The following is a 25,121-nucleotide window of genomic DNA, read 5'->3' as shown; positions in this document are numbered from 1 at the left end:
TCTCAAAACCAACTGTCACCAAACCCTGTCAATCCTCCCTCCAAAACGTCACTTGCGTTTGCCTTCTTTATCCATTCCTATTGTCTAAACCCTACCACGATCTAACTGGTCCTCCCATCTTCTATCTTTCTGTTCACCACTCATACCACTCAGTGCTTGTCAGAGCAATCATCCTAGCAAAGCTGGTCATTTATGGGTTTACCCTTTATCTTTGCTACCCCTTCCCCCAATAAAGTCCAAATTCTTTAGAATGGAATTCAAACTCTACCACAATCTGATTCTAATCCAGCAGTCAAAACTTATCTCCCATTCTTATTCAGAATTAAGTGTGCCTTCCTGTCTAACAAGTTTTCGGACCCAGCTGTGGACTTTCTCACCATACACCTTTGCTTACATTGTCTCCCCTTCCCTTCCGGCCCCACCCAGAAATCCTACCCATACTTCTAGGACCACCCCAAGTGTCACTTTCTTCACGAATACATACTGAATCTCCCTGGCTGGAATTTATGCTTCTTTCTTTTTTTGCTCCCATAAACTCTACTTCATTACCCACACATTCTGTATCATATTAAACCAGAGTTTTGTGGGTATGCTTTCCTTCCTACGTGGTGATAAGTTTCTTGAGAACCCATGTCTTAGCCATCTTTATCTCCTATAGTACTTGTTACAATGCCTTGAAGAGGGGTGCCTGCATGGCTCAGTCAGTTGAACATCCCACTCATGATTTTGGCTCAGGTCATGATCTCTTGGTTCATGGGATGGAGCCCCATGTCAGGCTCCGTGCTGACTGTGCAGAGCCTACTTGGGATTCTCTCTCTCCCTCTCTCTCTGCCCCTCGCTCACTCATGCTCTCTGTCTCTCTCTCTCTGTCTCTCTCTCTCTCTCTCACAATAAATAAATAAACATTGAAAAAGAAACCAATGCCTTGAAGATATTAGGTGTCCAATAAATGTTTCTGGAATTTAAACTCTCCAAGGCCCTGTTGCTAATTTGTTGTTGAAACAGAACTAGGTTTCAGATCATCTGATTCTCAGCTCTGTGCCCCTTTCCCCATACCATTCTTCTGCTTTCTTCTCTCTGTGATTTATTGTCATCTCATCTGAAGTACGTTTGAAACGTCTGAGGAATTTTAACAAAGAATGATTAAACAAAGAGCAAATGGTGGAATTTATTTCCCATGCAGCCATTTAAGTTAAAGTGAACCTAATTTAGGGGCGCTAAAAATCTGACTTTGGAGGCACCTGGCTGGCTTAGTTGGTAGAACATGGACCCGTGATCTTGGGGTTGTAAGTTCGAGCCCACATTGGGTGAAGAAATTACTTAAAAATAAAATCTCCAGGGGCGCCTGGGTGGCGCAGTCGGTTAAGCGTCCGACTTCAGCCAGGTCACGATCTCGCGGTCCGTGAGTTCGAGCCCCGCGTCGGGCTCTGGGCTGATGGCTGGGAGCCTGGAGCCTGTTTCCGATTCTGTGTCTCCCTCTCTCTCTGCCCCTCCCCCGTTCATGCTCTGTCTCTCTCTGTCCCAAAAATAAATAAACGTTGAAAAAAAAATTAAAAAAAAAAATAAAATAAAATCTCCAAAGCAAATTTGACTTTGAATTTAAAAATAAAAATTATAAAACATGTTTTATAAATAATTATATACATGATTAGAAATTTTTTAGCTTCTTAGAGTTTGATTTTTGAGTTACACTTAATCTTTTAGGAGCCAAGTCACCATGTTTCTTAGTAGCTCTAAATTTGTAGTCTGGGGGAAAAAAGTGTGTTTGATTTGGTTTAACAGCCGGAAGCAACATTTCTAGCCCCTAAGAATAGGAGAGGGCTTAAACATTTGGGATGAGACCCTGAGGCAAAGTATAATTCCCAATTCTCCCAATCCTCCCCATCTTGGAAAAATAGCGCAAGGCGCTACCGTTCTCAACTAGGATTCCCCTTTGGTAGTTGAAGTTAAATAAGTAAATTATATTCCCGCGTGTGTTATACATAAGTATATGTAAAATGCGTGTAAAATTAAGTTATAGTATTGAAAATATAGTAATAGCTAGCATTAGTAGGTACATACGAGAATTCTTTTTGAGTGATGAATGTGGATACCTTGGGGAAACGCAGACTTGACTGAATTCAGACACGTATTTTAGGGAGACCGTTAGAGAATTGTGTAAGGTAGCAGGGGGGAAGAAAGGTGATGGAATGACTCTTTCTCTCCTAAATAGTTTTGCCTTCTCTCCGTTGCAACTGGGAAGAGGTCAGCACTGCTATGAAAAATGTCCCGTTGAGGTCTTCACAAATTCAAAAGAAATGGGATGAAATTAAAGCCCTATGTTTTATAGGGGGAAAAAAGGACAAAACTGAAGCACAAATTCTCCTCCCTCTGCTCTGTCTCACCCTGAGGGTTATGGCAACAACTGACCTGTGAACCTGATGACAATTGTGATGCAGGATCATAGAAGTGACAGTAGCCTCAGAAGTAGTTTCCTCTACCTCCTTTCCTTGGTGAGTAAGCCCCAAACTGCCCCAAACAAAGAGTTAGCATTTAAGAAACTTTCCCATAAGCAATTTCCCCCAACTATAACCTAAATTCTACCTTACAGAGTGATGTGGACAATTTTTTCTTGAGCCCTACATGGAAATGTGAAAACAGCTTTTTGCCATAGCTAATGATGATAACCATTTCTGTATCATAGGGGTTATATTTCTGGGCCATGGAGAGAGAGCACAAAGTAATGGGTACAAATTCAGGCTTGGAGACAGACAGAGTGGTGCTTAAGCCACAGCTGTATGATCACTGGCAATTTACTTAAGCTCTCTAAACCTCAATTTCCTCACCCATAATGTGAGGATGATAATACCATCCAGCCGATCAAATTACTGTGAAGAATAGTCTAGAACAAGTGCTGTCCAATGGAAATATAATTTGACTCTGCAAATATGAGTTCCATACATAATTGAAAATTTTCTAGTAGGCTCAGTAAGAAAAGTAAAAAGACACAGGTGAAATTAATTTTAGTAATATATTTTCCTTAACACATCCAAAATATTTCAACACGCAAAAACAATTAGTGAGATAATCGTGTGAGATAATTAGTGAGGTATTCCCTTTTGTGTACCAAGTGTTTGAAATCTAATGTATATTTTACACGTACAGTTTATCTCAACTGAAACCAGCCACATTTCCGTGGCTATTAGCAAACTATAGGTCTAGAAAAAGGCTACAAAGCATCTAGCATGATGCTAGGCGTGTAGTCAATGTCAAGAAGTTGGTGCTTCCAAAATTATCATTAATATTATTCTTAGAGAACAATGTCATCTTCTCAAAGCCTTTGCTTTTCCAGACTGATGCTAATAGCACTAGGATGCCATTAGGGGTACCTGGAGAGACTGGCGGGGGTGTTGCTCAAGCCTGAACCTTCCATCTACTTCAAGGGCAACATCCTCATGGTTGCTCTCTATCCTGTTATACGGAGGGGTCCACAATAAGTGGGATCTGCCTGGAGAATATATCCACTGAATGCCAATGACTTTCAGGTACTGACACATTAAACCCCAAGAAGTAGGCACCTCCCCTCATCTGCTACCTTCTCATAGAAACAGGACAGGCTAGGGCATTTGCTAATGCAACCATTTGCTCTGATATTTTTTCCCTTATAAATAGTGAGGTGCCATGCGATACGCTGTGTTCAAAAGTTGATTTGATAAGTTAAACATTGTTACCATATAACCCAGTAAGCCCACCGGGTATCCCCAAGAGAGTTCTAAAACATACCCACACAAAAACTTGTAACACAAATGTACATAGCGTTATTCAAAAAGGCCAAGAAGTAGAAGCAACCCAAATGTCCACTAACTGATGAATAAGTAAACAAAATGTGGCATATGCTTACAATGAAACTTTATTCAGCCATAAAAAGGAAACGGAGGGCTGACAAGCATGAATGGATCCTGCAAACATTATGCTGAGTAAAAGAAGGCCCCATACTGTACAATTCCCTTTATCTGAAATGCCCACAGTGGGAAAATGCGTAGAGACAGAAACTAGATTAGTGATTTTCAAGGGCTGCAGGGAGGGGAGAATTGAGAGTGCCTGCTCATAGGTATGGGGTTTCTTTCTGGAGTGATGGGAAAGTTCTGGAATTAGATACTGGCAATGGTTATACAACATTGTGAATGTATAAGAAACCACTGAATTATATTAAAAAAAAAAAAAAGTTGATTTGTTGTCCCAGGGAAGCACTAATCAAACAAGCAAGTATGCCAGAATTTCAGAGTAGAGAAGTATTTGTAAGACTTTAAAATTAGAAGAGATTAGGAGCATCTGGGTGGCTCAGTGGGTTAAGCGTCCGAGTTTGGCTCCGGTCACGATCTCACAGCTCATGAGTTCAAGCCCCACATCAGGCTCTGTGCTGACAGCTCAGAGCCTGGAGCCTGCTTCACATTCTGTGTCTGCTTCTTTCTCTCTGCCCCTCTCCCACTCGCTCTGTTTCTCTCTCTCAAAAATAAACAAAAACGTTAAAATTTTTTAAAAAAACAAGTAAAATTAGAAGAGATCAAGGGCACCTGGGTGGCTCAGTCGGTTAAGCCTCTCATCCTTGGTTTTGGCTCAGGTCATGATCTCGCAGGTTTGTGGGTTCAAGCCCCTGCATCAGGCTCTGCACTGGCAGCATGGAGCCTGCTTGCATTTCCCCCACTCCCTCTCTGTGCTCCTCCCCCACTCACGCTGCCCCTGTCTCTCTCAGAATAAATAAATAAACTTAAAAAAAAATTAGAAGACTGGGGTGCCTGGGTGGTTCAGTGAGTCGAGCATCCGACTCTCGATTTCGGCTCGGGACATGATCCCATAGTTCATGGGTTCAAGCCCCACATTGGGCTCTGCGCTGACAGTGGGGAGCCTGCTTGGGATTCTCTCTCCCTCTCTCTGCCCCTCTCCTGCTCTCACACACACACACTCTCTCCAAATAAATAAATGAAGTTAAAAAAAAAATTAGAAGAGATCACTCACGCCAAAAAAGATTATTTGATAGGCTATCATCTTTAACCAGAGCATACATAATATCAAACCTTTCTCTCCTTTCCATCAATTAAAATTGTTCTGCACTTTACCATTAAGCTATTAAGTAAGAGAGTACAAACCCGAAGGGCACACACACACACACACACATACACACACACACACATACATAAACATAAACGTGTAAATGTGTCAGAGTGTTCTGGAAGACCGAACTCTCAAGGCTCCCATTTTGCCCTCAGGATGGCCCCACCGCTCTCCAGTACCACCTGCCCTACTGTGTGCACAGCAGTTGAGGCACGGGCTCCATTCTGATACCCTATGTCTTTTGGTTGGCGCATTTAATCCATTTACATTCAGTGTTATTATAGAAAGATACGGGTTTAGAGTCATTGTGATGTCTGTATGTTTTATGCTTGTAGTGATGTCTCTGGGACTTTGTCTCACAGGGTCCCCCTTAGGATCTCTTGTAGGGCTGGTTTAGTGGTGACAAATTCCTTCAGTTTTTGTTTGTTTGGGAAGACCTTTATCTCTCCTTCTATTCTAAATGACAGACTTGCTGGATAAAGGATTCTCGGCTGCATATTTTTTCTGTCTAGCACCCTGAAAATCTCGTGCCAATTCTTTCTGGCCTGCCAAGTTTCAAAAGAGAGATCAGTCACGAGTCTTATAGGTCTCCCTTTATATGTGAGGGCACGTTTAGCCCTTGCTGCTTTCAGAATTTTCTCTTTATCCTTGTATTTTGCCAGTTTCACTATGATATGTCGTGCAGAAGATCGATTCAAGTTACGTCTGAAGGGAGTTCTCTGTGCCTCTTGGATTTCAATGCCTTTTTCCTTCCCCAGTTCAGGGAAGTTCTCAGCTATTATTTCTTCAAGTACCCCTTCAGCACCTTTCCCTCTCTCTTCCTCCTCTGGGATACCAATTATGCGTATATTATTTCTTTTTAGTGTATCACTTAGTTCTCTAATTTTCCCCTCATACTCCTGGATTTTTTTATCTCTCTTTTTCTCAGATTCCTCTTTTTCCATAACTTTATCTTCTAGTTCACCTATTCTCTCCTCTGCCTCTTCAAGCCGAGCTGTGGTGGTTTCCATTTTGTTATGCATTTCGTTTAAAGCGTTTTTCAGCTCCTCGTGACTGTTCCTTAGTCCCTTGATCTCTGTAGCAAGAGATTCTCTGCTGTCCTGTATACTGTTTTCAAGCCCGAGGCACGGGCTCCAGAACCACACAGCCTCTGTGAAAGTCTGGGTCTGACCACTCACTGATTTGTGATTTGGGGCAACTTTCCTAATGTCTCTATCCCACAGGTTGTCTTTGCAAGGATTAAGAGAGTTAGTATATATAAAGGACGCCGATGAATGCCTGGCCTGTGGTAGATACTTTGTAAGTGTTTTAAAAACAAAAATTTTAAAAGTGTTTTTAACCCCCTGGCCCCACATCATGCCAGAGGTGCTGGAGTGTACTTTCCCTCTGTCTGGAGCGTTCTTTCTGTACAATAGCACTGGCTCTCTCTTCTTTCAGTGCTGTGCTCAGATATCACCTTAGTGGCCCCGATCGTTCTCCCCCCTTCCTGGCGTGTTTCTGTTTGTAGCATTTACTGCATTCTGATATACAAAATGATAATTCGCTTATGTATCTTCTCGGTGGCCCATCAACTCCTACCAGAAGGCAGAGATCTTATCCGTCCGTTTGCCACTCAGCCCTACGTGTCCAGAGCAGCAGCTGCTACAGAGAAAAGTACCCCACCGTGTTTTCTGGTGAACAGATGGGGGTTACTCCTGGGCAGCGTCCTGGGGACCAGGTTAGGAGTAGGTGTCCCTTTCACGGAATACCCCTTTGCATTTCGTATTTTACCACGTGCTTCTGTTCCTTTTGTAACAACAAAAAGTGAGAAATAAAATACTGGAAATTAGAGAGTACAGGGTCCAGAGAGAAGCCAAAAGCACGAAGCATTAAGACTTCAGGCAGTGACCAGAGGAGGATTCTAGAGGAAGGCATGAGCATACTCCTACGGGCCCCCGTTAGACTTCGTCCCTGAGTAAAAAGTGGAGTGACACCTCAGAAATGGCACTCAGCCCTAGTCTTGAAGCACAGCACGTACACAGGTTAGCGAGAAGTCTTAATAAGATCATTCGTATTATGCAATGTGTGTCCTGTACCTATGGGTACAATGAGAAATTTTTCCATGGCAAAAGGCCTGTTTCCAGGCACAGTAAACAGAGCGTTTGCTGAGGGTTGTTTGCCCCCTTCCACCACGGCAGCGTGGGCAGGCAGGTGGCCGTGGCGTGTGCGACTCCTTGGGCAGAGACAGACGGTCTGTGTCCATGGCCTGAGAACGCTGCCCTTCCTCATTTCCTAATAAGTCCTCTGGAAACACGATAAACATTAAAGGAGCCCTTGTAAGAGACTTGGACTTCAAATGAACTGTTCTGTAAACGTATCCCAGTTGATTTGGGGTAAAACTCTGCTCTAAGCTGCTTTTGGGGTCCCCTCATCTCTCTTTTCAGTCTCTCCCTTTCCTTTCCAATGCTATACTACCTTTATGCTCTCTTCTGTCAGCAGAAAAACAACTGACGAGGCCCTAGCCCCTTGGATAATGTATTACTCCTTCCACATTTCTTTTGCATTTAAAGAGGGGTTAATTGGAAAGAAATAATCATGGTGATGCTGTTGATAATGATATAAATATCTATAAATCTCCAGTAGAGTAATTTACTTCTAGGTTTGAATAACAGAAGTGCTCTTTTTACCTGATTTTATTTTATTTTGAAATGTTTATTTATTTTGAGAGAGAGAGAGAATGAGTGGGGGAGGGACAGAGAGAGAGAGAGACAGAGAATCCAAAGAGGGCTCCACGCTGACAGCAGAGAGCCCAGTGCGTGGTTCAAACCCACAAACCGTGAGATCATGACCTAAGCTGAAGTCAGGCACTTAACCTACTGAGCCACCCAGGAGCCCCTCACCTGATTTTTTAATGTGCTTGTTGATTTATTTCCTATAGGTTTTTTGTTGAAAAGGTAGCATGACAATAGAGTTTCAAAGGACAACACCCCAAACCTCATTTTCCTAACGCAACAATTATTTTTACTTTTTACATATTGTCTTCAAGTTTTGCTAATACTAGGAAGCTACATGGTGAGGGCACTATATTGAGTCAGATTGGGATTTTTATCTCTCACTGTCGCAAATTAGCTGTACAACCTCAGAGGGTGTGTAACCACCCTTTGCTTTAGTTTCCCAAAGTATAAAATAAAGAGGCTAGACCAAATGGATGATCTTTAAGATCCCTCCACCTTTAACAGTCTATGAGTTTTATCTATAATCTACTTTTTTGTTTCATGATATTCACATGGAATGGTATATGGAATAAACACGCTAAGAAATGTTTGCAAAGTTAGTTGACTTTGTAAACTATGTCTGGGAAATATTTCCATATATAATGAGTTCTGCAAAGGTAGGGTTATAATGACAAACCCCAGGGATTTCAAAAGTAGCTACCAGATTACCAAAAAGCTACAAAAATTAATATCAATACATTCGTGATATGTTTGCAACTAAAGTGTTAGCAAGCTCACCCATAAATTCTAAGTAATACACTTAGTTTGATAAGACCGTTCTCCTCTTTGTTGATATACAGTTGTTAATTCATAATGTAAATACAAGAATGTTACATCAGTGTAATTTTTCCATGTGGTATTCTTAACTTTTAAAGGCTCTTTATAAGGAAATCAAAGAGGAAGAACAAAAAGAAAGGAGTGACTCTATCTAACTTAGATCATATTGGCAGAAACATGTGAATATAAACGTCTAAAATGTCAATAACTATTAATGGGATGAAGGAGTCACTCTCCCACACTGCCGCGTGGTGTGTGACCCGGTATAACCTTTCTGGAGGCGACTGGACAATACTAATCAAGAGCTTAAAAATGTTCCTACCCTCTGTCCGGGTAATTCCACTTACAGGAATTTGTACTAGAAAAATAAGACGTGCACAAATGCTTGGTTGCAGTATCGTATATAACTGGAAAGAACTGGAAAGAATCTAAATGTCCAGAAATAGAATAGCTAAATAACTGATTACATACATTACATAAAATATACATTAAATATGTGAATATGCATATTTTTGATGTATATTCATATATTATGATGTATATGTGATAAATATATATTTGTTGATATATATGTATATGTCTACAGACTTTTTTCCTGCCTCAGTCAGGTCTAATATAGATACCAAGGGTGCTCATTGCTACTGGCTTAATCACTATTAGGTCTTTTCAGTGAACAGAGGAGGTAAGAAATATATGTAAACACATACATATGTGTCGTAAGTTTATATCACTAACTTCTCTTTTTTTAAATAATTTTTTAAAACTAATTGCTATGCCCAACACGGGGCTGAACTCACAACCTCAAGATCAAGAGCCCCATGTTCTACCGACTAAGCCAGCCAGGTGCCCCTTATATCACTAACTTCTAATTCAAATTCAGAACTATGGGGGTTTTACCTAACCTCTTCTCTTTTACATCTCAATTTCCTTCCTCCCGTGCTGTGAATCTTGGTTCTCAAGGACACCGAACCTGATAGAATTAGAAGATCCCATAATTAATATTTGCTTATCCCGTATTACCCGGAACAGCAGTATCGACAGCACCGCCAACCATACGATTACCAAATATGGTTTAAAAAAGTGTTTTTGCAGTCCTTTTTGTCCTTAGGAAATATCCCGTTTAGGGATATGCAGTCAGATTGCTGTGTCTTCAAGTTATTCAAAAGAATTTCTCTGTATCCCACCAATTGTATGCAAAATTAGGCTTTTAATAAAAATTAGGAATTGGATTTTTTAAAATTAGTGTTTTTATAATTATGTAGATATTTACATAATTCCAAAGTCAGGTCTCAAGGTAGACAAGTCTAATTTCTATCACCGTCCCTTCTACTTCATTCCTTTCCCCCTTTTACAGGTAACTATTACTCTGTGATGTCTATCCCTCCACATGTGTATGTATGTATATATGTGTATCTATGTGCGTAAATATATATTTATATCCGTTCTGACATAAACGGTAGGCTTACTTTTCTCTCCCTTGCTATCTACTTACAATGTATCCTAGAGATCAATCTATGTAAGTATATGTAAAGGTCCCTAATTCAATTTTATAACCGCACAGGACTCCATTGTGTGGATGCACCATATTTTGTTCAACGAGTCCTCTATTAATGGACATTTGGGTTGTTTCCAGTCTTTGTTATATAAATAGCTTCTGTCCTATGATTTGGTATTATATTTATACATACTCAAGTCTTAAATATAAATAGATTTAAAAAAAATAGACTTTTACTGCATGGAACTATACAAGATGACCACCTTACACCAAATAACAAGGACACTGTCAAAGACTACTAGAGTCATGTCAGAAGAAGCCAGGAGCTGATTTGAAGATGCTACTACAGGCCACATAGGGATAATTTAGGCATTAATGAGAATAATAAATAAGATGTATTGAAACACATTGAATATGTTTTAATTAATGAGCTCAAATGATACTTACAAATGACAACAGGGGCACCTGGGTGGCTCAGTCAGTTAAGCGTCCCACTTTGGCTCAGGGCATGATCTCAGTTTCTGAGCTCAAGCCCCAAGTTGGGCTCTCTGCTGTCAGCACAGAGCCTGGTTCAGATCCCCTGTCCCCATCTCTCTCTGCTCCTCCCCCCACCACAAAATAGACATAAAAAAATAAATAAATAAAAACAACAACACCAAAAGCAAAATTAAAAAAAAAAACACATGACTAACCACCATGGGCACATGCCAGAAAATCAACTCAAGGAATCGTAGGATTAAAATATTACTATTTTGCAATTCTTAATAAACTAATGAATCTACGTAACATAAAAGAAGAGGTTATTACACAGTGTGCACCTCCTAATGGCAAAACATACAACTACCCATGAAAGTGTCTTGCAAAAAACCCCAAAAAACAAAACCCACCCCCACAAAAACCGAAACACTGAATCTGATAAAGCCTGTAGATAATTGTAGGAAATACACAAGACAGAAGAGACGTTAAACTACATATGGGGAGGCAATGCGAAAAATCCAAGCTGTGGGAAGGTCTACAGACGAACAGCTTGGTTTCTTCAACAGATAAATTGCAAGGAAAAAAATATTAGAGTGGAAACCCATATATATTTAAAAAGATTTAACAGACCTATCAGCCAGTCTTAGTACGTGAACCTTATTTGGATCCTGCTTCAAACAAATTATGAAGGGGCGCCTGGGTGGCGCAGTCGGTTAAGCGTCCGACTTCAGCCAGGTCACGATCTCGCGGTCCGTGAGTTCGAGCCCCGCGTCGGGCTCTGGGCTGATGGCTCAGAGCCTGGAGCCTGTTTCTGATTCTGTGTCTCCCTCTCTCTCTGCCCCTCCCCCATTCATGCTCTGTCTCTCTCTGTCCCAAAAATAAATAAACGTTGAAAAAAAATTTTTTTAAAAACAAATTATGAAAGTAAATTACAATATTTATGAGACAATTAGAAATTTGAACACTGACTGGTTCATATTATTAAACTATTATTAAGTAGTTCAGGTGTCATAATGGTTATGTTAACAAAAAAAAACCTTATTTTTAAGATCCAAGTTGAAATATTTTTGGTTTAGATGATGTAATTTCTGGAATTTGCTTTAAATAAAATGAGTAGAGGGATGCCTGGGCGGCTCAGTCAGTTAAGTGTCCAACTTCGGCTCAGGTCATGATTACGGTTCACGAGTTTGAGCCCTGCGTTGGGCTCTGTGCTGACAGCTCAGAGCCTGGAGCCTGCTTCTGTGTCTCCCTCTCTCTCTGCCCCTCCCCTGCTCGTTCTCTCTCTCTGTCTTTCTCAAAAATAAATAAAACATTAAAAAGATTTTTTTTTTATTTTTTTTTCAACGTTTATTTATTTTTGGGACAGAGAGAGACAGAGCATGAACGGGGTAGGGGCAGAGAGAGAGGGAGACACAGAATCGGAAACAGGCTCCAGGCTCTGAGCCATCAGCCCAGAGCCCGACGCGGGGCTCGAACTCACGGACCGCGAGATCGTGACCTGGCTGAAGTCGGACGCCTAACCAACTGTGCCACCCAGGCGCCCCTAAAAAGATTTTTTAATGAAATGAGTAGGGAAGAAGAAGAAGGTATTGATGGGTTGGCCATCATGGGTTGATGAGTACATGGGGTTCATTATGCTCTCTGTCTACCTTTGTTTATGTTTTAAATTTTCTATAATAAAGCACTAATATGCATTTATATATATATATATATATATATATATATATATAATGGGTATTTTGAGGTATGTGTGTATGTATAAACATCCATTATAAAAAAAATACAAGAAAATGTTAATAGTGTTTATTTCTGGATGATAGAGTTATGATTTATATTTCCTCATTTTTACTCTATTGTATATTCTATAATTTTTATGCTGCACGTATATTCTTTATCAGGAAAAAGCTATTTAAAAAGAAAAATCTTTTGTATAGCAATACCATTTTCACAGTTCAACTAGAATTCACTTCTGACATAGTGAATAAAATAACTTCGTATATTTTAAATATTACTGGGCAAAGCAAATTATTTAATATTTAATTATATTTAGTTTTGAATGGGTGCAGATAATAGTTCATAAAAATATAACTCTAAGGTTTGAGGTGTGGAAATTGTGTCATTTGGTATAATAGGATAATCTTAAATTTACGGCTTAGGAGTAAACAGTTCTTTTTTTTTTTTTTCTCCTTCTTACATAACACAAAAACAACGGATCCAGTTTGGCACCAATTTTCTCCTCCAAAGTCACCTTTGTGTGAAATGTAGCACCTCAGGTTTCAGTGAAATAACTTGCAGATGAGAAAAGGTTTCTTAACAAAATTTTCTTGTAATTTTACTACAGTGTTAGTTCCTGGCAGCCTCGGAGAGTCCTTTTTTTCATAGGTAAGTGGGTGGGAGGAATGTTCTTCTCTCCTTTCTAGAATGTAGAGAGAGCGAGCAGTTGAGATCACTCCTTTTATATCGCTGAAATAAACGCAGGGCTATGACAGTAGATGCAATTAAACAAAAAGATAGATAATGGGTAATTTTAGCGTATTAATAGTTAATACAGTGTACCTCAAGGTTTGCTATTCGATTATGGGAAATGAGTTCTTTAAGATCAGGAAAATAGTTTAAAACCAACTTATAAAAACTAGCGTGATTTATAATTACATATGGACATCTAATAATCGTTATATCATCTGAATGATCTGTAATCAGATAAGTAACCCTTCATTTATTCTGAAATAAAGAGGTTTCATTTATCTAGTGTTCCTTCTTTCTTTTGTTCACATGTAATTTTCTCCTAAAGAAACCATACTTAGCTGGGTTATGAAACACAGTAACTGAGTATCGTTCAAGTAACATTTTGTTCTAAAAGCAAAATCATGGGTAGCTGTGATTATTCATTTGGAAGTGCAATTTTCTGATTTAACAAACGGCTAGGGGGCAGATAATGTTGACTTGGGTCCCCTTGTCCCTTTGAGGTTCCATGGATGATTATAGATTTCACATAAATTCAGTCTACAGTTGCAACTATGTGCCAGGCTTTGTGCTAAGTGTTTTCACATATAATCTCAATTATTGACTACAATAACCCTGTGAAATAGTTATTTGGGAGAGAGGTTAAGTTTCTTGCTCAAGGTCTCACGGTCATCCAGTGCCTTGCAAATCTCATGTTACCACTTTTAAGTTATGAACACTGGTGAGTGAGAGCATTCAAAGCTGTCCTTGGTGCCTAGTATGGAACCTTGTACTGGAAAGTACGTCACGTCAGCTCAGAGGATGATATTCATCTGTCTCATTGTAAAGACAGGGTTCTCTGCCTCCCCCACACTGTGGGGGATATGCAGGGGTGCAGCGTGCTTCCTGTTACAGTATAGATGGAGCATTTCTCACGGAGACACAGACTGAGAAGCATCAAGGAGAAGACACGGGGAGATCTGTTCTTCACAGCAGCAAGGCACGGCTCACTTTCTGCCCTGATCTTTTAACAAACGTTAGAAAGTCAGACGTCTTTAACTCTGGGAACCAACCGTTTTGGATCTGATGACCAACAAACTAAAGCTCAACCTGAGAAATTTGATTCTTGACGTATTTCCAACAAGGGTCACTTGTTTCATCCCAGGGGACTCAAAGTTAAGAATTAAAAACCTCAACGTTAGTAAATTATATGTCTGAAGTACGGAGAGTTCTAATTAGATGTGCATCCCAAATGCCAGTAGAGCCCACTCTGTTCATTTACTCATAACTTTATGAAAAACTGTTTGTTTGAGATGTGGTTTTTAAAAGCAATTTACCTTCAGGCTTCAAGAACGGAATGTGTGTGAAAAGAGTTTTCCAACTTTTATCGACTCGGTGATGAAAAGGAAAATATGAGAATTTGTCTGCGTGGTAACTCAAAATTAATTGATCTATGAAACCTGAAATTTCACATGAAATGCCAAACCCAATTATAAATTTCAAACATTATTTTTCAAAGCATACCTGTGTTCTAGCTACTAATACTACAGAATCATTCTGATGGGCATTAACCGGGCATCGAATTATTAAGTATCCCTCTAAGGTTGTATTAGAAGCTACTACTAAGAATATTTTATTTGTGGAGGCGTAAATACAGGTTACACAATACCTGGTAAGTTGACTTGAACGAAAGGATCTTAAAAATAAATAGGAACAACAAAAATAAAACATGACTAACTCTCCTGGTATCATCAAAACAAATGTTTCCAAGGACCTGAAGCCAAGAAAAAAGAAATCCAGAAACACAAAGGCCGAGATAATCGGTGAATCTACCAGGCCTCTATAAATGACAAAACACTAAAAGCCAAACCAAACAAAAAAAATCCCACCTGCTTTGAAGGAACGAATGCTGAACAATGTTCACCCTTTCTGCCCCTCTGCCTGCCACAGAAATCCCAGCCTCCAGCTAATCTTAAAATTACCAAATCTCCAAAAATTATGGGAGATGTATGTCTTCAAATGCAGTCCTATCCAATTGCACGGATCGTATCCACATTAGCTGAAGTAGTAATTATTGAGGGAAGGGTAATCTACTTCATTCATGTTAATAACCAATTCTTTCTCCGATTTGCCACAGAGCCAACTCAACTTAATTATTAAAGCACAATAATATTAGATTGAACTATTTCTCAATCCAAGAATTTTTATTATAGAGAAAAGGCTTGGACAATTTAAGCAATTATGTGCTTCATTTCTCCTTTTCTGTAACTCCAGTCTTGCTTATTTATAAGGTATTGAATTTAACTTGCTTCATTCTTAAAGGTTTACATCCTGTTGTCTTCTTTAAAAATTTTTAAACTAGATTTTGAAAGGCTGCAGAGTGTCAGGGTGGCTAGTTCCTATGAGTAACAAATCATAGTCCCTAGAGCTCAGAGTGCTGCCCTGGAGAACAAGCCAAATTTTGGCTGCCCTGAAAACCCTGCGTACACAGCTGATGCACATTCTAGAGTTTACCACACCTCTCCCCAAACACTTGCAAGGGTGCCCGCCCCACACAACCTCTCCTTAGATCCAGGCACATGCCATTTCTTTTCACTTGGATGCAATATCGCTAAAGGGCAAGGCCTCTTGGAAGAGAATTGAACTTGGAGTCAGAATCCAAGTGAGTTCCAGCTCTTGAGGGGACCAGTGGAAGGTAATTTAGCTCCGTGGGGAAGCATGTGCCTGCTAAAGCCAGAATGCAGAGATGCGAATCCTAGTTTTTTCACTTTCTCGCCGTGTGACTCTGGGCAAGTCATTTCAATCTTGTGCCTCAGTATTCCCGTCTATAAAACGCCAGTGATAGCAGTAACAGCCTCAGAGAGTAGTTGTGAGTCTCATTAGGGCCTAAAACAGAGCCTCAGGTATCCTGAGCACTCAGTAAATGTCAGCAATTGTTATTACCAGCTGCATGACCTTGGAGAACTCACCTAACCTCTGTGAAACTTTACATCATCTCCCGTACAAAAAGGGATCACAACCTCACACGGTCTTTATGAAGACCAAATAAACTCATAGAAAGTACGTGGCCGTCATTTTTAAAACAGAAGTACCAGGCAACTCTTTCAACCGAGTAGAATTAGTTCACACACACACACACACACACACACACGCTCCTGAGATAGCACTTGTAACATTGCATCAGAAGAATTTGCTGACCTGTCCATCTCCCCCACTAACATTACATCCTCTGATTCGCCTCTGCACCCCCAGCATGTTGCACATACTTAGCACAGGACAGGTACTCAGTAAATATTTGTCGAAATGAGTATCATCCAAACGACTGGACGGGAATTCTCAAGGCCTTTGCTAAAAATGATGGATTTTTACCACTTTTTGCCAAACGTCCTCAGCAGACCACCCAGAAATTGGCTTGTTTTCCCTCGGGCCCAATATATTGAGATTTTGTCATTTCGAATGCAGCCAATCTTGTGTGGTTGCATTCGCTCATTCTTTTTGCTTAATAAATAATTATTGAGCACCTATTGTGTGTCAGGTCCTATGCTGGGCTCCATATGGTGCACCATGAGTGGCAAATGCCCACACGAATTTAGTGCCTGTGTACTATATTGAAAGAAACTATTTACTATAGAATCATTTACTACTGGAGATAATAAGCTCCTTGGTTTGATTACTTCATTAGAGTGATAGAATCTCAGGGTGGGAAAGAAGGGTTTTCTTGAAGTGGGAGTCCTTTATAGAGTAATAATTGAGATCAGGGATGTGACTGTTTAAGTTCAAATCGTTGCTCTGCCTTGTACAAGGTGTAAGACCCTTGGGCAAATTACTGAACCCCTCGGAGCCTTATCGTTTCTCATCTGTAAGATGGAACTGGTATGATTGATGTGAGTATTAGACATGATAATGCATGCTAATCACTTATGGTACCCGTCATATAGTGGACACTCAATACGTGTTTCCTATTGTGATGAACCTGATCCCTCACCCCAGTGTTTGAACTTCCATCACAAATATATCCAGCAAATGGGGCAAAAATGTCTGCATTCTGCTTGAATAGCCTCAGGGTCAGAGAACTTAACTACCTCCAACAGTTATCCACTTGATTGGTGGGCAAGTCTAATTGTTGATAACTTCTGGTGGGTTGAAATGTACATGCTTACATCTTCCACTCGTGGCTCCTCCCTCTGTCATTTGGGATTACTCAGAAGAAATCTGATCTCTCCTCAGCAGGATAGCCCCCCCCTAACTTTGGAAGGTAGCTACATAGGCTAGCTGATATCCCCATCTTCACACACCCACACACGATGTTACATTTCTTTAACCATTTTTTACATGACACTGTTTACCAGATCCCTTATCCTTTTTACTCGTGTTGAATAATCTTGTGTTTATCAATGTCTTTCTTCCAGGCTGAAGATCAGGATTCACCACATGGAACAAATGTAGCCTGGTCACAGGTGAGTACTAGAGAACGACTTCCCAACTTGAGCACTATATTTCTATTAATATAACAAAAGATTGATTTTTTTGAAGTCACATCACACTGTGTTGACTCATCATCTACTAACAATCTACAGGAGACTCTAAATCTTCCTACGTGCGCAATTGTAAGCCTTCTCGCCCCCAATCTGTACTTGTACAATTGAATTTTGGGATCTTTGAGTACTTTATATCTGTCCCTATTAAACTTCATATTATTAGATGTGATTCATGATTACATTTTGTCAGGATTTAGCTGGGGGGGGGGAGTGGGGGGAGATCCTGATTGTATCATCCAGCTTATTTGTTACCCTTTCTAGTTGGTATGTCATGTCTAAATGTGTTTATCACGCTATCGGTGTCATGATTTTAGTCATCGATGAAAGTGTTAAGGGCGACAGGGCTACAAACCAGACCTGCATTAGATGCCTAGAGACCTAGGTGTGCATCAGCCTCTTGAAAAGTTTTTTAAAAAGCATCATTCATTCAATCAACAAATATTTATTGAGTGCCTACCATGTATCAGCTACTGTTCCATGTGTTGAGTATAGAGTGGTGACTAAAACAAAATCCCTGCCCTCATGGAGTTTACATTCTAGTAGAGGAGACAGATAATAAATAAGAAGACAGATTATTAATCCTAAGGGTTTTAAATGAAAAACTAAAGTGGGTGCAGAGCTAAGGAAGGTTGACAGTGTGGTGGAATGCAGGGGAGTCCCTAGACAGTATGGCTAAAGCTGAGTTGTTTTTGACGTTTGATGGCGTTGCTCGTGTCCTCCATTCCTAGTGTGCCTCTGGACCGAAAGGTGTCCCAGAGTGGGCGGCAAGTTGATTTTTCAAAACCCATTTTTCTCTATCTGGGGTCACATTAAGAAAGCAACTGATAGCACGGTGGTGAAGGACGTAGACGGTTGTGAAACCAAATAGGAAATTTGAAAGGACATGATTCCTCAAGAGACTTGACGACATCTCTTCATACGAGGACCTGCGGACCCTGTGAGGCCAGCGACACTAGAAGGGAAGCCAGGTCACACCTCTCGATGAAGACTCCAGAAAGGAGAACTGAAAAGTCGAAAAGGAGAAAAGGTGGCACTTACCTTATTCCAATCCCCATCTTCTCAAATATGGAGTGGGTTGTGAATCCAATAACTTACGAAAATTCAGGAGGATGGACTGCTTGGGCGATCCCAAAACTTGGCTCAGAGAATCTGGATATTGAACTCTGGAAAAGAATCCCACAAGGAACAGATGTGAAATCTGGCTCTATTAACTGCTCTCTGCTCATGATTCTAATGCTGATAAGTTCTTCTAAATCGTTTTAGATAATCTCCAATCCCCTTTGATATTAGAGGGACTTGATAAATCTTTCTCTGGTAAAATCCGAATTGTATTTTCTGATTTGAAATTTATATTTTCACAATGATACTTTTAACATTTACATTCCTTCATTTGTTGAACATCTATTTTGTCCTAACTACTGGGTGGAGCTAGGAATACAAAGGTGAATAGAATGAATGTGGTCCCTGCTTATAGGGGCTTTATAGTAGAGCTTCTCATAGAAGGCAAGCTAAAAATAGGAGAGGAAGCTCTGATAAAGAAGTGTACCAAGAGCTCTAGGAGGGTCACCTAACCCAGACGTTGGGAGAATTGAAAGTTACTGATTCCTAGGGCTGCCTGGGTGGATCAGTTGGTTGAGCAAACAACTCTTGATTTTGGCTCACCTCATGATCTTATGGTTTGTGAGACCAAGCCCCACGTCAGGCTCTGTGCTGATAGCTTGGAGCCTGCTTGGGATCCTCTCTCTCCCTCTTTTTCTGTCCCTCCCCAGCTCTCACGTGTGCCTGGTCTCTCTCTCTCACTCTCAAATAAATAAACTTAGTAAAAAAGAAAGTTAGTGGCTTCTACATGGGGACTTACAAGTTATGGAGGAGTTAGTTAAAAAAAAGAAGGGGCACCTGGGTGGCACAATCGGTTACGTGTCTGACTTCAGCTCAGCTCATGATCTCTCATGTTTGTGAGTTCGAGCCCCACGTCGGGCTCTGTGCTGACAGCTCAGAGCCTGGAGCCTGCTTCAGATTCTCTCTCTGCCCCTTCCCAACTCATGCTCTGACTCAATCTCTCTCTCTCTTTCTTAAAAATAAATAAACGTTTTGGGGCGCCTGGGTGGCTCAGTCGGTTAAGCGTCCGACTTCGGCTCAGGTCATGATCTCGCGGTCCGTGAGTTCGAGCCCCGCGTCGGGCTCTGTGCTGACAGCTCGGAGCCTGGAGCCTGTTTCAGATTCTGTGTCTCCCTCTGTCTCTCTGACCCTCCCCCGTTCATGCTCTGTCTCTCTCGGTCTCAAAAATAAATAAACGTTAAAAAAAATTTTTTTTTAAATAAACGTTTTTAAAAATTAAAACAAAAAGAGGAGCAAGCCTGTTTGAGGTGGAGGGTGTTGCAGATGTGCATTTTTGAGGTGACAGAAATGACCGTGTGCGCTGAGCAGCTGAGCACTGAAAATTAGTTCAGCATAGCTGAGACAGAGTGGTCAGAGACGACACTGGAAAGGTAAGCGGGTCCCAGTCGCTCAGAATTGTACAAGCTATGTCATAGAGGAGGTGGAATCTACTAAAATGTGTGATTGCTTGATCGTTGGAATTTTGAAGGGGGAAAGTCAAGACTGCTGCTCAGATGTTTGGCTTGAACAACGGGATGGACAGTGATGTCAGTCACTGGGACAGCAAAACGGAAACACAAAATAGAGGAGCTGTGGAGGAGAAGGGGAGAGTCCAGACGGGGTCACGTTTGGTTTGTGATGCCCGGAGAACACTGGCAGGGTAGCAGCAGGTAGTTTGATCTAGAAGTCTGAAGATACAGGTGTGGGAATCACCAGTACCTGACAGGCCACAACAGAATCCACACGGATGAAAGAGTTACCCTGAGTGAGCGCCGGGGAAGAGAAAAGACCCAAGAGAGCGCCCAGAGGAATAACAACCTCAAAGAATGGGCAGAGAAAGGATCCCCGGGGTGGAGGCCTTTGGTGGCGGGGGTTTGGGGGGGGGGGAGTGAGTAAGAAGGTGAAATCAGAGGGAGGAGAAGGAAACAAGAATGTGAGGTATCACGGAGGACAAAGGAGAAACACATGTCGAGTAGGTTGTGGTCAACAAAGGCAAATGCTGTCAAGAGATCAAGAAAATGTTGAGAAGCAGTCATGGGGTGAGCACCAAGAAGGTACTTGAGCAGGTGCTGGGCAGGAGCAGCGTCAGTGGAGGAGGAAGCCAGGTCATGGTGAGTTGAGGAACAAGTGGAGCCAACGAATGTAGACAACTATTTTGAGATGTTTGCCTTCGAGGGGCACCTGGGTGGCTCATTAGGTTGATCGCCTGACTTCGGCGCAGGTCATGATCTTGCGGGTTCATGGGTTTGAGCCCCGCGTCGGGCTCTGTGCTGACCGCTTGGAGCCTGGAGCCTGCTTCGGGTTCTGTGTCTCCCTCTCTCTCTGCCCCTTTCCTGCTCGTGCTCTGTCTCTCTGTCTCCCTCTCAACAATAAATAAGCATTAAAAAAAAAATTTTTTTTTAAAGTTTGCCTTAGAAATGGAACACATAATCCCTAGATCTTCTTCCCAAAGGTGAGGAAAGAGGACCACCACAAAGTCTTCCCCACCGCCTGTAGCCACCTGTAGCTCAGCTGACTGTGTGGCAACGGTCTTGGTAGGCATGGCCGGTGTGCGAGACTGTGGTCCTACAACCAGCACTGGCTGTGGCTAAAACTGTAGAGTTAACCAAGTCTGCCTTCTGTGCTCTGCACCCAGCTCTTCCTCTGCACCCCGACCTTTCACTAGGCCTGGAAGGCCCACATGGTCTTGCCGGCTCCCGGCCCACTGTGCTGTGCTATGTAAACTGACCTCTCTGAGCAGCACCCCCCCCCCCCCCAGGTAAAAGTCTGGTCAGATACCGTTGCTATATCATCATCGTTGTTCACCTGCTGCTATAGCTCCTGGATTGGGACCAGTCAGAGGGAGAAGAGAGAGATTTGGTCACCTTGGAATCTGGAGCAGGCAGCTGGCCCCACAGCTGGCCAGACAGCTCTCCAAGCAGGGGGCCTCTCTGAGAACAAAATCCAGAAGCCAAAATAAATGGGTCAGGTGGAAAACAGATGACCACCACTAGAAACAACGCTGAAGGTCGGTCCTAGGGAATGAAGGTGAGCCAATACATAATGGATGAACACTGTAAGGGGTTTGGACATGAGGGGAGGGGCAGGGGGCAGTCCAAGATCAAAGACGAAGAATCAGAAATGGGCTGAAGCTGTTCTGCACACACAGAGGCCAGGCACCGTTATGCTGGACAGTCTATCCCACCAGCTCTGTTATCCTTCATCTTCCCGGTGTGTTCTTCCAGTGACTCGAACGGAAGTTCCCGACGTTCACGGTTCCCCAAATCTTATTTCCACAACCCCTCTCCTTCCGTCATAAGCCTGTATTGCAAGAGGAAGATAGAAAAAGCTCTGGCCTGGGTGGTGCTAATGGGGAGCACAGAGGCACTGGCAGTAATAACCTGAGAAGGTTGTAGTTAATAGCACTCCCCGAACCTCGGGACCATGAGTTGACGCAAAGGCCTGACAAGGTTCATTTAGGCCCTTAAATCAGTAACAAAACTAGTTGCATGGCTTAATTAGTTGAAGCATTGTTTCCAAATTGCAACTGTTCCAGGATGTCCATCTTCTGTAAAATGCACGAGGTGACTGAATGGCAAGCCTTAACTGTCTTCAGTTTGTGATTACAGCCCAGAGAGGTGATAGAGAGCGGTGATGAGCATCACAGATAAAGACAATATTTTTGCCTTGCGCACCGACTGGCTATGCTGAGTTTTCAGCTAAAGATTTTTTTTTTTTTTCATTTCACTTGAGTCAATAATCATTTACCCACTGGATATTGCTTAAAGCCTAGTTTTCATCTAATTCTCGTTTAACGATATTGAAAAGGAAAAACTAAATAATAATACCTCATTTGTGTCGAGTGCATGTCTTTCAGAGAAGACATCTTAACCCATTTTATCCTATCTAATTTACAATAACAACACTTTTATAATGTAAATATGAGTAAGGGCTATTAGCATTCTACAAAGTACGCATGAAAGAAACTAAAGCATGTTTGGATAAAATGATGGGTTCAATGCACCTTCCATTTTAGAGGTGTAACAGCTGGTTTGTTTTCTTTCTCTTTCTTTTTCTCTTTCTTTCTTTCTTTCTTTCTTTTTTTTTTCTTTCTTTCTTTTCTTTCTTTCCATTTTCTTTCTTTCTTTTCTTTTCTTTCTTTCTACAATGAAGCCATGCTTCAGATAAACATGTTTATTAAGGTGTACCTTGCCCTCACATTTTAAGATGAAAAACACCTTGATTAAAAAAAATAACAGGGGCACCTGGGTGGCGCAGTCGGTTAAGCGTCCGACTTCAGCCAGGTCACGATCTCGCGGTCCGCGAGTTCGAGCCCCCCATCAGGCTCTGGGCTGATGGCTCAGAGCCTGGAGCCTGTTTCCGATTCTGTGTCTCCCTCTCTCTCTGCCCCTCCCCCGTTCATGCTCTGTCTCTCTCTGTCCCAAAAAAATAAATAAACGTTGAAAAAAAAATTTTTTTTTTTAAAATAACAAACACCAGGGGCTCCAGGGTGGCTCAGTCGGTTGGGCGTCCGACTTCGGCTCAGGTCATGATCTTGCGGCCCACGAGTTCGAGCCCCATGTCGGGCTCTGTGCTGACAGCTCAGAGCCTGGAGCCCGCTTCAGATTCTGTGCCTCGCTCCCTCTCTGACCCTCCCCCGTTCATGCTCTGTCTCTGTCTCAAAAGCAAATAAACGTTTAAAAAAAATAACAAACACCAAAATGTTCAGGTGTCCTACAGATCAAATCTCTCTCTCAAATCTAGATCGAAACCAATCAATTCTTTACTACCCAACTCTGACTTCAATCAGCACGCTTCTCACCAACTTGTGCTACACATATTACTAGTCGATTGTACTAGCTCTTCCTTATATGCATTATGCTGTAATGATCTTCTCGTCTCAGCTGGATTTGGCACGTACCTTCCCATGCACAAATTCTGCATATATGTGAAGTCACTGACATTTTTATGCTTGTATTAGCAACCTTTTGGGGGATCACATTTTTCTGATCTTTTTATGCATCCATTCACTCGTTCTCTCATTAACTCTCTCAAGCCTTCACGCATCCGTTCAAACCAGTGATCATGTGCCCAAAACGTACAAGCGCTATTCTAGATGCACAGAATGAAAATAAGTAGAAGACAAAATTGCTGACTTCAGGAGACTCAGAGCCCAGTGAGGGAGCCAGAGGAGTAAACAACTGTAGTTCAGTGTGGTAGGTGTGGTGATGGAATGACAGATGAGAATGGTCTGGGGAGCACAGAGAAGGAATCGGTCTGTGTGTGAGAGGATGAGGAAGGCTTCTGAGAGAAGGTGCCCCTAGATCTCAGCATGTCAGGAAGAAGGGATTGGGGTATTCCAGGTAGAAGGCACAGAATGCACAAAAGTGAAGACAAACAGGAGCACTCTATGCATCTGGCAAACTACGGGGAACATGGTAGCACAGGAAGTTCTCAGATATTCTGTGGTGAGTTCTATGTCACAATCCAAGCCCTGGACTTCACCATAGACAATTCTGTAAAGGAAAATATATGGCCCCTAGGGTTGTTTGTCCTTAGTCATGTAAGTAAAACCACATTCTACATGGGATCTATACCAAAGTGCCTTTTAAGACACTGAGTAACGTCACGACATCAAAGCTCGGGTCTGGTCTACCCAAAGTCTGTGGTCTCCATACTTCCTTACGATTATACTCCAGGGGGTGGCAGGTAAGAGCAGCCTACTTCTTCCTCAAATATCGGTGGTCACATAGCCCATTCCATTAGTATTTCAGTATAAGAAATTTCTATAGAAATATTCCCAAATACAGCATTTTCTAATGTACTGTGTTGGAGGGGTCAGGTTTTTCCTGTTCATCTCTTCCCAATCATTCAGATGTGGTACTGCCCAGCCTCCAAAGGAGTGAGAGCCAACTTTACAGGCTTCTTACAGCAACCCCACACACTAGCAAGAGGCATTCGGAAAGAGTCTCAATATACACCTAGGGTCTGCAAGGACAGCTCTTCCCTGAAGCCTCTGAGGAGTCCTGCATGAAGGTCCTTATGAACTGGGTCAGCAGTAGATAAAATGTGATCACTACAGAACTCACACAGAACCTTCCCTAAAATAACCCTACTGCTCGGTTAGTCCTACTCTGAATTCCCTTGTCACTTAAGAAAAGCTTTGCATCATGAAATCGCATCCTTGTTTCTATTTGGAAACTTTTCAGAGACTCTAAGTTCAAAATAACTCCTCTATTTTGGTTCCCGACCAATTATGGAATCCTCTCTAAGACATCATTTCTTCATTCATCCAACACGTCACCCATTCAACAAACATCTACTTCCTCGTTTCTGGCTATCTCTTGAAGCCAGTTCAATCAGCCTTCTGTTCCCCATTACTCCACTGAAAACACACACGTGAAAGTCACAATGACCTCTATGTTGTCCAATTTAAGGGTCAATTGTCCGTCCTCACCTTACTTTCCTCTC

The 25,121-nt window shown here is 41.7% G+C and overlaps 1 protein-coding gene and 1 long non-coding RNA gene across 2 annotated transcripts in view; one reads left to right on the top strand and one right to left on the bottom strand.

Annotated features, from left to right (window-relative positions):
- The window catches only part of MKLN1 (muskelin 1), a 378,358-nt gene that overhangs the window by 333,108 nt on the left and 20,129 nt on the right, over positions 1–25,121 (bottom strand). The window contains exon 2 of the mRNA XM_003983064.6: positions 18,612–18,736. Coding sequence (XP_003983113.1) covers positions 18,612–18,628 — 17 coding nt within the window. The 5' untranslated portion in view covers positions 18,629–18,736. The remainder of the gene's footprint in view (positions 1–18,611; positions 18,737–25,121) is intronic.
- On the top strand, positions 16,790–18,893 carry LOC123384160. Its single transcript, XR_006594878.1, has 2 exons — positions 16,790–17,492; positions 18,302–18,893. It is a non-coding gene; the product is annotated as an uncharacterized LOC123384160 (long non-coding RNA).

The sequence above is a fragment of the Felis catus genome, chromosome A2 (assembly GCF_018350175.1).
Source record: "Felis catus isolate Fca126 chromosome A2, F.catus_Fca126_mat1.0, whole genome shotgun sequence".
Lineage (NCBI taxonomy): Eukaryota > Metazoa > Chordata > Mammalia > Carnivora > Felidae > Felis > Felis catus.
Note: the sequence above shows the minus strand (reverse complement) of the source record. Positions and strands in the feature narration are given on the sequence as shown.